Source organism: Vicia villosa, unplaced genomic scaffold, assembly GCF_029867415.1.
Source record: "Vicia villosa cultivar HV-30 ecotype Madison, WI unplaced genomic scaffold, Vvil1.0 ctg.000714F_1_1_1, whole genome shotgun sequence".
Classification (NCBI taxonomy): domain Eukaryota; kingdom Viridiplantae; phylum Streptophyta; class Magnoliopsida; order Fabales; family Fabaceae; genus Vicia; species Vicia villosa.
The window spans coordinates 1-13,058 of record NW_026705320.1 but is presented as its reverse complement, the minus strand read 5'-3'; the positions used below and the strand labels follow the sequence as shown (position 1 = coordinate 13,058).

General features: G+C 35.4%; 1 protein-coding gene across 1 annotated transcript; it reads right to left on the bottom strand.

Annotated features, from left to right (window-relative positions):
* Positions 1-389: 389 nt before the first annotated feature.
* On the bottom strand, positions 390-2,124 carry LOC131630654 (UDP-glycosyltransferase 73C6-like). Its single transcript, XM_058901418.1, has one exon. The coding sequence runs from the start codon at positions 2,033-2,035 to the stop codon at positions 545-547; it is 1,491 nt and encodes a 496-aa protein (XP_058757401.1). The 5' UTR covers positions 2,036-2,124; the 3' UTR covers positions 390-544.
* Positions 2,125-13,058: the final 10,934 nt, after the last annotated feature.

Genomic DNA, 13,058 nt, shown 5'->3' with positions numbered 1-13,058 from the left:
AATGATTTTTAAGAAAGATGTGCATATATTTTTATATTTTATTTGATTCAATAATATTTGCAATTTATTTAATTTTTTATATGAAATATTACATAAAATTTACTTTAAAATATGTCTGACACTTGACACATTGTTATCTTATTATATCTATTTTCTTTCCGTATAATTTATATCGGTCTGCACGGGTAATTAGTATTTTTTAATTGTTTGAGTATATTAAATATCAAGCTTCTGAGTATATATTATATAGGAAAAACCTTTTGTAGAGTCAATATAACAGCAATAATCATAGGCTAACTAACTCTAACAACAAGTTAACAGACTGAACTTATCTAACAAACTAATAACCATAGAGATGAATCAATTGATCTTCATTTTTAGCATCAAATGTTGGTAAAGAAAGTTTAATATTTTCATTTGCAATCATGATAAAAAAAAAATACATACAAGAACACCTTGTTATAGAATATGCAATGACAGAAATAGAAAACAAATGATGACATCAAAAGAACAAATGTTATAAATTGCATATCTCTTTCATGTCTCAACTTTGCTGTTTTGATTGTAGCTGTATGATATCTTGAATAAGCAAAGCCATATTAATATAAGAAGATCCACCTTTTTCAACAGCTTTCTTAGCAATCTCACTTAATTCACTAACCCTTTCACTTCTCACTTTACCCTCTTGATCTCCCTCATTCATTACCCTGCATATTGCCTCCTTGATATCTTCTTTCTTCACTACAACTCCTATCTTCTCTTCCTCACCAAACTGCATTACAACCTTAACACCAAGACTCACTCCAATCTTCAAAACTTGATTAACAAGCTTCTCATTCAAAAATTGGTCACCAAATAATGGCCAAGTTACCATTGGAACACCAAAACTTATCCCTTCAAGTATTGAATTCCAACCACAATGTGTTAAGAATCCACCAATTGAAGGATGAGATAATATCACCACTTGTGGGGCCCACCCTCTAATTATGAGGCCTCTCCCTTTGTTCCTTTCCTCAAACTTCTCATCTCTAATCCACTTTTCCAACTCTTGAGTTTTATTAACTCCATCCCTAGTAACCCAAATAAATGGTATTGATGTTTCTTCCAATCCCAAAGCCAATTCAATAAGTTGTGAAGAAGCTAAGTTGCATAAACTTCCAAGACAAACATAAACAACAGAATTTGGTTTATGCAAATCTAGAAACTTTAAACAATTATCTTCACTTATTGAAGCTATGTTACCTCTTTCAGCCTTATCCAAACCATCTTTGTTGCATAGTGAAACAGGACCAACACACCAAACCTTATCATTTCTTTCCTTTTTATAACCATTCACGTATTCTTTCTCTAGTTCTTCAAAAGTGTTTATGATTTCACCATATGATTTCATTTCAGCTTCATTCATTTTTCCAACAAACTCATTAAGGTGTTGTTCTTCCTCAATAGCTACTGGTATTTGCTCTTTGGTGACTTGAATTTTGTCAGGTATGCCAGGAACAGTGAAATACTCAGAATCAGAATTTACGCTTTCAAGAATCTTTGAAGAGTGTACCTTGAGAGTGCAATGGAGACAGAAGCAAGAGAAGCCATGGAATGAAATCCTTGGAATTTGATGTTTTTCAGCTATTTGAGAAGTCCAAGTAATGCAAAAATCAGAGATAATGCAACTTGGTTTTGGTGACAATTTATCAAAAACTTCCTCTGCTGGTTTGTGGAGCAAGGAAACTGCATGGAATAGATTGTACAGCATGTCTTTCGAAATGTCAACCATGTCCAAATTCTCGCAACCGTCTGGTAATCCAGCTTGTTTTGATGGAAAATTGAGTGTTACAAGATTGATTTGAAGACCAGAAGAAACAGCACGAGAAAGAACAGAAGAAAAACGTGATGCATTTTTAGGTGTAGTGAAAATGGTAACAATGGCACCATGTTGTGCTAACAGTTTAGCAATGTCAATCATTGGAATAATGTGTCCTTGTGCTATGAAGGGAAATAATACAAAGTGAGGAACATTAATGTTTTCTTCCAAAACCATGGTTTAGAAAATGAGTGAGTAGGGTGTGTGTTTTGAAGTTAGACTTGAATTGAATTGTGCTTCAATTATATAGATATCACTTTGTTTTATAAAGATGATACTCCTTCCTCCTTGTTGGGAAAACAAGAGAAAAAAAAAGCTTACGTACGTGGAAGCATGTCCACCAAAAAAACAAATTTTAATAAAAATTAATAAATAATATTTTATTATTTTACAAAATTTGGAAGAAAATAAAAATTGTCACTTTCGGTTTTGTTTTATTCTGTATAAAACAGTAAAATAGATGAATGATTGTGGGATATGATAGATGGGTTGTACAAGGCAATAATTAAGTTTTATCTCTACCACAAGTTTTCTGCTTGGACGTAAACAAAATACGAAGAAGAAAATGACGTGAAGATTCTCCCTTCAATGATTCTTGCAGTAAAATAGTACTGATGTCTATGATTTGTATCATATATGTATTTTGATTTCATTTTTGTTCGAGGATACATGTATTCGATACTATTGATCGACGATTTATACTATATTTAATTTTGGTGTACTAATTACTTAATTATTGCCTTTAAATTGCATTAATTTGATTGATTGGAATTGGGTTTTTAATTGTTGTTATAAAATTTGAGTTTTGAAGTGAAATGTATGTGATTTTAAAAGTTAGCAGACTGTTTCGTAGGTGCATCTACGAAAGACTCTGTTTTAACACGTTCAAAAATTACTTTCGAATGTGCATTTATAAAAGCAGAAGACAAAATTAAAATTTCGTCAGATGGGTAAGAGTTTCAAGGAGTAAATTGAAAAAATCTCTAATTGAAAAAAACTTGAGAAGAATTCTTTTACATACTTAGATTATTGTAATTTCAACAACCACATTCGCAGTCACAACCGTAACTATCGTGATACAATATTTTGTTACTGTATTCTACAACTTCAATTTTAAAATAGTAAGAACAATTTTATGTCAACAAAATATCGTAATTAGCACGATATATCAGAATAATTTTAGAACGAAAAAGTTTTAGGTCTCATGGTAATTTGTTCATATACTTTCTATCATGTGTTTTAAAGATAATAATATAAATTAATAAAATTTATCTCTATAATACTATTATCCATTTTAAATATATATGAATTATTATTATGTGTCATGCTAACGAGTGTCTCACAGGCACTATCTCAGGGGCACTGGTTAAGCATTCTAAAGAAAATATTCTAGATTCAATGCATTGAATACACATAATCTTCTTTAAAAAAATTAATTATTTATATTTTCAATGCATTTAATACATATATTTTAGGTAAAAACATATATTTTTACTTTATTAAACAATGTTCAACTTACCTTTTTAATCTCTTAACCAATGCCCCTGGGGCACTCGTTAGCATTACCCTATTATTATTATTATTATTATTATTATTATTATTATTATTATTATTATTATTATTATTATTATTATTATTATTATTATTATTATTATTATTATTTATTGAGTATGACTTTTAAAAACATAATAGAAATTGAGGTAGAACACTTCCAGATTATTAGTTTTAATTATGTTTGAGGAAAAATAATTCATCAATATGCTATGAATATTCTTTCTTGACATTACTCTTTACTCTTTTACTCGTATTAAGGATGCCCATCTGCTTTAAAGATCTAGAGCTAAGTGGTTTAAGGAGGGAATGCAAATACAAATTTGGAAATTTCTTTACCCGCCTCCTAATCTTCTTGGTCACCTCTGATGAATTTATAAAAATACCCCTTGTTTCGGAAGTTCATTTTCGAAAACGTACTTTTATTGAAAAAAAAGGTGTTTTCGGAAATGCATCTCCGAAAAGGTGAATATTTTAATGAAAAATATTGATTTCGGAGATGCATCTCCGAAATAATGTTGTTTTTCAGAAAATTGGTGTATTCGGAAGTTCATCTCCGAATTCACCCCCCTTGGAGGAATTCGGAAATGCACTTCCGAAATAAGGTCTGGACAGAAGAAAAATAACAAACAAGAACGATTCGCTTTATTTAATCAGATGAAGATTACATCGATCACATTACATAAGATTAAAGTTACATATTGTTAAACACGGGTAGGTGAGGATGAGTCAACATTTTGATAACGTCGGCCCCCGATCTTTGAAGTTTTGCGTCCAACTCGATCGGATCCTTCGAAGAAAATCGGTCGAACGTTGTCCACAAAACCGCTAAATCTTCGTCGTTCTTGATCTCAAAAGGTGTGAAATCAATGTCTCCCTCGTCGTTAAGCGATGGCGAGTGGTACTCGAGCTTGACAACCTTTCGATTTTCGGGATATTGCAATAGCGTGTGGAGCGACGTTATCAACTCCGCAAACGGCGTGTCGCGCGAGAAGCGAAATTGGAACGGCATCGGGTAGCCGGTGGTGAAGTAGACGAATGCTAGGTGGGGGTAGGTTTGTGTCATTTGTGTTTCTAGGTGTGAAGAGGATGAAGAAGATTGTGTTGTATTTATAGACTTATTGGATCAATGATGGCCCAACAAACCTTATCCTGCTTCAGTGGTCTTTTCAGAAATGAACTTCCGAAAATTGGAGGCAGACTAGTATATTTCGGAAGTTCATTTCCGAATTATGCAGAAACAGATGTAAATTTTGCATTTTGTTGATTGCTTAGTGTTTTGGTAAAAAATACAAAAGGAATTCAAAATAGACATAAATTAGACAATGATGACATAAAACATACTTATATTATATATGTATTGAATCGGTCCGATTTTACATGATAAACAACAATACATACAAAAATGGTCATTACAAACAAAAAACAATCTGGAACAAACTAAAATTCACCGAACCAATCGGTGGATCCTAAGTCCAAAATAGGTACGTTATTCGACCGCTCTCTATTTTGCTCGCGCTCTTGGCTCATCATTTCTTCAAACTCCGCCATTCTTGAAACGAAAGGATCCGGCCAAGTCTCCGCCTCATTTGAACGATGTGCCATCCATTGACAAGAAGTAGCCGGTATAGGACACCCCGGTTTCAAAAACACTTGGACGAAGTGCCGCGATCGTAGATACCCGATGCATATGATGCGGCTCGACGCGTCCAATGGCGGTCGACTATGAAGTGGAAAGAAAGTCTCACTTAGTCCAAACCTCGTCAAATCGACACACACCATATCATATGCACTTGCTATTAGATGACCCATATCGGGGAATGATATCCACTTCGAAACCGGAGCGATACCGGTAAGTGATGGAACAAGTGAATCATGAATTTTTGCAAACTTTTCTTGATTTTCATATAGTCGGCCGTAGATGTCCCGATACGAAGTCAACTCCGCAATAAGTTCCCTTCGGACTAAAGTGTGATTATTTTCCCCTTTACCGAGCAAACCCGCAACGGCCCGATATCCACAATTGTCGTCGCCTCCATCATCAACGATGTTATCGATATATTTGTGCATAAAAAGTGGCATCTCATCAATGTAGACAATCGGTGATTTTTTTATCGGCGGTGTGCGAGGTGGCTTCGAAATACGGGCTCCTTTGTTACCACTACACTTGGACTTTGGTGTCGGTGAATCCGGGAATGATGCATCAACATGTTCAAAGTAGGAAGGAGATCGTTTTGTTGATGTGTCTTCTTGTGTAACTTTGGACTTTTTCGGTGTGTAGCAACCTGCCCTAAAATTAAGCTTTTAGAGTCTCCACCTATTCTACCAAGGCGAATAGGAAACCTACGCAGTTAAGAGATCAGGGTAAGATACTATATTCAGGTCGAGGGAAGGTGTTAGGCACCCTCAACCCTTTCCTAAAGGCTAACATTGCAAAGATTAGGGTTTATGGCAAGGTTTATAAAGAAAGGTAACAAAAAGTAATAATAGGGCTAATTATATTGACATGATTAGAATTTAGAGGAAGGGGACTCGCCTTGTTGCCAAGTGCCTACGTATCTCCTTAGGGAGAATCAGAGTCAACGTAGTTCGGGGAAGGGTTGTACGCCTTAGAATGGATATGAATGTATTTGAAGGTCTTTTGAGTTACCTATCGTAGTTTTGAATAAGGATGAAAATCCGTAGTTTGAAATTTGTGGTTTGAAAGGTTTGAAAGTGTTTTGAGGTTTGGGCGTACAACCCTGATTTAATTTTGCACTATTAACCGCAACGATCAATAGATTCGATCGCCATAGTTAACAGATTTGAAATTGTATCGTTAGCAATTTTAATCAATTGATCTGATTATTACTAATAACGAATTAGGATATTTTTTATAATTTTTAATAATTAGTTTGTATCGTTACCCCTCGTAATCGATTGATTCGATTAAAAAGAATAACGAGTTAAAGTTAGAAAAAGAAAAGTTAATCATCACAACTAATAAAAATAGTTGCAACCATTTAACTAAATAGAAATTAATTGCATTTTAATTAAATATCATTTTAATTAAAATTATTGTTGACATAGCAATTAATTGATTTAATCGGAACGAACAACAAATTAGAATTTTTAATATAAATATCATATACTAATTTATTTTAAAAAAAAACAATTATTAATATATGAATAATATATTAAAAAGTATTTTAATTTAAACAAATAAATAATTAAAATTATTTGGTTTATTAGGTTAGGATTTAGTGTGGTTAGTTTGAGGGTGTATGATATGGTCGTTAGCTAAAGGGCGCTAGATCTGGCTGAGTGGGAAATCAATGGGCCAGATCTGAGGATTATGGTGGAACCTAGAGTGTAAGGCGCACAGGATTATATGGAAATTTTCAGAAAAATAAATAGGAAAAGGGGAGGCTCGAACCCATGACCTCCCCCTCACCAGCGTCTCACACAACCAACACGCCACGCAAACACACGCGTTAAACAAACGCATCAAATAGAACATATACAAAATCAAGACATGAACATAATGAAACGAGCGCCAACTTTCAAATAGACAAACCAGGTGGGGACACCTCATCATCTTCCCCACCAGACCTGTATATTTTCTGGGTTTTAGCTACGATTTAACTATGGTTTCGGTTCGTAGCAAACTGAATTGAAAAATAGCGAATAGCTCAAACATGGACATAAATCTTGCGCGACCCTATCAACTTCTTCGTCCTAACCACACGAACCTGATTATACCATTAATTAGACCTAATTTAAACCCTAGAAGAAAACCCCAATTCGTAAACCCTAAACTTTGCTCGGCCTCCAATGGCCGATCACGTTATAATGCACCAAAACGCAATTAACCAATCCAGAAACATCCACAGCAATAAGACAAAGTCAAACACACAATCAAAACATCATGGATATGCACGTATTACGCTAATCGATCAAGGATTCAGAGCAACTTACTTTAGCTTATTGAAGGTTGTTCTAGGGGTGCTGAAGTAGAGTAATTATCCAGGCACGTTCAGAACCACTTGAGGAAGCTTTTGCAATCTTCAATTCTTGTTGAAAGCCTCAAATTCTCCGAAACCGAATTCAAGCTCTTTGGTGGTTTTTTTTAGTTCTTGCAAGTGTGCTTCTCTCAGAAATTCGTCCCCCAATCCTATGCCTTGTGTTCAATACTTATAGGGGAATGAATTAGGTCAAAAATAAAAGCCCAAAGATCATTGAATCCAATCTTGCAAGTTTGAGAAAATATGATTTTATTCTTGATTCAAAAGTTTCTATTCTTGGCTAATATTGTATCAATCTCCTCCAATACACTTATGCACGAAAATTAGATGATATTTGATCATAAATATTGAGTGAAAACAATCAAAATACATCTTTTACCAAAATATTTGATTTTCCATCTTAATTAAATCATTAAAAATGAAATAAAATCCTAAAAAATAAAATAATATATTTAATTTCGTGGCATATGGTTTTGGGTAGCATAAATATCTTTTGGACCAAGTTTAGATCATAAAACCTAGGCCCATTTATGAGAAATTCAATTTAAACTCCCTTGTATTTCACATTTGGCCCTCCAAAATCAACCAACTTTGACCAAGCATATCTCACTCAATTTTCAAGCTATGAGGGAGTTCTAGGACTTTTGGAAACCTCAAGATATCCTCTATAAGCCACTTTGGAACATATTTTTCATTTGGAGCTTTTATCTTGCTCATATCCTCTTTGACAAAAAACTGCTTTTGGAGGATGCCGAAAAATGACCTGTAATATTTTGCATCATACCTCTCAAATGAAGCATTTCTAGCCTTGGCTTGTGAGAGACAAAGTTGTAGAGAATCCAATTTCCTTCAGAATAGGCTTTGAGTGGGGAATTTTTGATGTTCCATGTGAACGTTATGGTCAGTCAAAGTTGAGTTGAGTTTCTCCTAGAGAAACCCTAATTTGAACCTTTTTGTATTTGTTCATCTCTGAGTTTCTACTGATAAATCATGATCAAATTTTGATCAAATGATGGATATACACTTCTATACTTGATGTTTGATCAATGATCAGAGGCTTGGACCATGCTTTGATTGTGATTGACTTTTAGGTCAAACTAGTTGACTGTGGATCATCTGAGCTTTTGAATGAGTAATCCCTGGATTTGGGTCTTGAATTTTGAATCAGTGTGAATGGTATATGGAAGGCAAATTTTAGGGTATGACACGGTGCACCTTTCATTTTAACCGGTTGAGATGGAGGTTTCAAATCGGTGGTTTCCGGAAATGCAATTTTTCGCAATTGTTCTTTTATGTGCATTTTCATTGTGTCATCCGCTTTAGCAAACTTCTCCATTATCACTTCCAACTCGTCGGAGATGGTGATTTTGGAGTCATTTTCCTTCGGCGGGTCAAAATCATCCAAATGAAGCTTCTTCCAATGGTCGGCTACCTCATCCATGCGTATTGGTGAATTCAACTTCTTCTTTTTTGAAAGTATACAAGCACATGGAAGGCCGCATGTCTTTCTAATGGTACACCCACATAAAGAACTATCCGGACCCGTGGTCTCCGACCGCTTCACTTCATGAAACAAAAAATTCAAACCCGATCGGGATATGTTGTAAATCAATTGAGAGAATAAAATTTGGCCCTTACACCGGTGTTCCATACCCGTCTTGCTCCGACCGAACGATGTTTGAATTTCATTGTGTTGATTTTCAAGCATTTGGTTCACGGTGTCCCATCTCCGACACAAATCTCCCTTGCTATCACCCAACCACCTCTTGAAGACCGCATGTGCGGATTCAACTCGGTTAGTCGTGGTGCAACCAAGATGTCTAACTCGATTTGTCCAAGCGCACACTACTTTTTCTCTGACTTTGTCAAGAATGGTGGATTCGACGTAATGACAAAAAGTCTTAATGGAACCACACAAAGACCTAAAGTGTACCAATTTCTCGGTATACACCTCTTCGGAGTATGCATCTAAAATTTCCCTCCATGCCGCCATTATCCTATCAACCATAACACCGGCTTTGATAACTTTACCGTTTTCATCCGGCCTATCTTTTGTCCCAACCGCGGGTTTCAACTTACTTCTCATGTTGCAAGTTATGTGATACCGACAAAGTAACGCGGTCGATGTCGGGAAGACGGTATCAACCGCATTCATCAAAGCATTGTCCCAGTCGGTGACAATGACTTTTGGCATAACCTTTTGATCAACCAACAAAGACTTGCATATTCCCAAAGCCCATGTAAAGTTTTCTTCTTTTTCACACTCCAAAAAAGAAAACCCGACCGAATAAGTCTTGTCCGTCGAGGTCACACCGACGATCTCTAGAAGAGGAAGCCTATACTTGTTTGTCTTGTATGTCGAATCCATGATAAGAACGGTTGGAAATGTGTTGAATAATTTGATACTTTCAGGATGAGTCCAAAAAATATCACGCACCGTAACTTTGTCCTCGGATGTTCGGAAGCTTGACACATATTTGTTATCGCCTAATAGTTTCAAAAGTTGTTGCATTTCCGAGCGAGGGCCCATTTTCAAAACTTTGAGATTGTGTCGTTCATTGTAAACTTGCTTGATATTTGAAACGCTATCCGGTTTTTTACGCTTCAAATCGGCAAGTATGTTGCGAGGCGCCACTTTTACTATCGTTAAATCCGAAATCACATTCTTATCTTCGCGGGACAAACGACACGCCATTGGATGTCCGTGTAACTTGGCATCCAAGGCATGATTATGAATTCCACAAATTGCGGTTAAACGCCACAAATCATCAACCCTCCGAGTCGTGCGCAACTTAAACGGACACCCGCACTTTCTTGATCCCGTGTCTTCGTGTTTTAGCACCCGGTTTGATTGTGCATAACTCCCACCCCGTTCGCAATTCAAAACAACGAAAGCTTTCCGCCTACTATTTCCATTGTCGGACCTTAAAATAACAATTCCAAATCCAAGTTTACTAGCTTCGTTTCGAACCCAATCAATCAAACGTTCGTGACTACCGAAGCTCCGATCATTTGTAAATTGTTGCCGAACATCAACCACATTGATCATAGATTTAACGTCGATAACCGCACTACAAGAAAAAAATAGTTTTACGACACATGAGTTGCGACAGTTCCCATAAAACCGTCCTTATTCTTATATTGTGACAGTTATCACGACAGTTAGAGCCAACTGTCGTAGATATTTAGGCATGTTGAGTAACATAATTGCGACAGTTACCAAAGAACCGTCATTTTTCCACACTCGCGACCATTAGAACAAGCTGTCGCGACTACTTTGACCAATAATAATCATTACTTTTTTTAGTCTTTTATTTTCTCACTTTTTTCTTTCATTGTTTAATTTTCTTTTTCACTTTCATTAATTAATTTTAATAATAGTAATAATAATTACAATATTAATTACTAATTATAATTATATTAATACTAATAGTATTTATAATATAATAGTAATATCTATATATATATTTTCAATAAAAATATAATTGTAGCCCTTAAAAGAGATTCACGACGGTTCAACAACTGTCGGCCGAGTCTTTCTCCATTCCCGCAAAAGTTTTGAGAAATTTTAGGCTACGACGGTTGAAAATACAGTCGTCCCTCTAAATTCTAAAAGATGGCGCTTAGACATTTGGACAAAGAGGGAAAAGTAGCTTCAGTCTCTCAGCTGTGAATCTCTAAGCCCTGAATCGCACTCTCAACTGTGAATCTCTAAACCCTAAGTTCTCAAACCGCCATCCCTCTGCAACAGTGAATATCTCTCTCAGCCGCGCATCTCTCTCAGCTTCGAGCTTTCCTCTCTCAGCCGCCACCACAAATCTTTCTTAACAGGTTTGTCTTCCATCTGTATAAGTTGTGGATTTGCGGGAAAATGTTCCGTGCGTGATACAGTTTAACGTGAAAATATGATGTCTAAACATGGTTATTAGTTGAGTCAAGGGTTTTGAATTTTAGTTAGGATTTGATTTGTTAGGGTTTATTTTTTTACGCAAGGGTTCCATTTTGACAATAGGGATTCCAATTTTTAATGAACTTTTGTTTGTATGGTGTATTGATAATGTACAGGTTTCTCTCTGTGTTGTTCATGAGATTGTATTTTTAAGCCTTTAGGTAGGTTTAGAGTTTTTAAAAACTTTTGATTAGATTTTTATGGTTGAATTGGTTTCAAACCTATAATGTACTTTTGATTGATTGAATTTTAGAAGATTGTTGAGTTTGTCACTGAACAAGTCAATGAAATTAATCACTACTATTCAACATTGGCTAAGTTACTGGGCCAACCTTATGAAAATATGTACCTTGAAAGCTTATTCTCCATGGCTTGGAAATTTGGAAAGTTTTAAATGATACCGTCGGTACGATACTGTCATACCCTAATTTTTGACCCCCCTGAGATGACATATCTTCAGGATTTTTCATCAGGTCAAGACAAGTACCCAGAGCAGTCATTTCTCCATCTGATACCTAATCAAGGATGCACAAAGACAAGAAAGCTCAGGCAAAGGATCAATCAATACAAAGACTAATCTCTAATACAATCATGGAGCTCAAAAACTTCACTTTTCTCATCTATGATTGATTAGACATCCAGTCATATGAGTACAGGCTTACTCAGGTCACCAGACTAGGGTTTTGAGCCTATCAAGGACTAAAATCAGGGATCACATTTGGGAAACCCTAAAAAGCCCCAGAGGGTCATTCAAAGACATCAATCTTCTTCAAATAACTCATATTACAAGGTCTACTGGACATCACACTTCAATTCAAAGTCTACAGTCATTACTTTCACATGGTCGACAAATTAGGGTTTTGACCTAATTCACCAAGATAGTTGACTTCTGATCAGGGCATGAATCCAAAACTCAAGACATGATTCAAGGATCTCTACTACCTCCATATAATCCATTTATATCATCCATTTGGGGAGAAGATCTTATTTCTACACAAAAGCCCAAAAATTCACTTTGTCAGGAAAAAGTCAACTGTGAAGGATCATCATTGACTTTTAAGGTTTTTGGTCAAAAAATGACTTTCAAAGATCAATATCATCAATATATGGATATCAAAGTCATTTGGCCAAAGAAATTCAAAGAAATTCATCAAGGAGCGAAAAGTCGGGAATTAGGGTTTTTAAAGGCATGGTGAGATCTCAAAATTTCACCTACACAACTCAAAAAACTTCCAACATGAAAGTTGTAGATCTTGCAAAATAAAACAACATCTTACAAGGGAACTTTTTTTAAAAGATCAACCATTTATGAAGTTTTGGAAATTTTGAAGTTTAGGTCATAAACACTTAGAAATTTTTCTAAGTGTTTTAACCTAGTTTTCTTCCAACTTTGGCCTCATTTTTCACAAATTTCCCAAAGGAATCTGAAGAAGACATAAACTAATGATTTGAAGTAGATGTTTAGGGCTTTCCAAATTGTGTTCAACCTTCTCAAAATTCAATTTGAGCTAGGAGTTATGCTTGTTCAAAGTTGGCCTCATAAAGTGAAATTATAGGTCATGTGCAAATTGGAACTTTGCAATTTTGTGCATTATGCTTCATGAATGGATGCTACACGACCCATAACATGTCTGAAACAATGCCATGCATTCATTTTCACCATGGCATGAAGATTGAAGAAGATTCCCAAAAGCAA

Bases quoted from the DNA above. Each gene is read 5' to 3' on its own strand.
- LOC131630654 (XM_058901418.1), bottom strand. From the start codon at position 2,035: ATGGTTTTGGAAGAAAACATTAATGTTCCTCACTTTGTATTATTTCCC.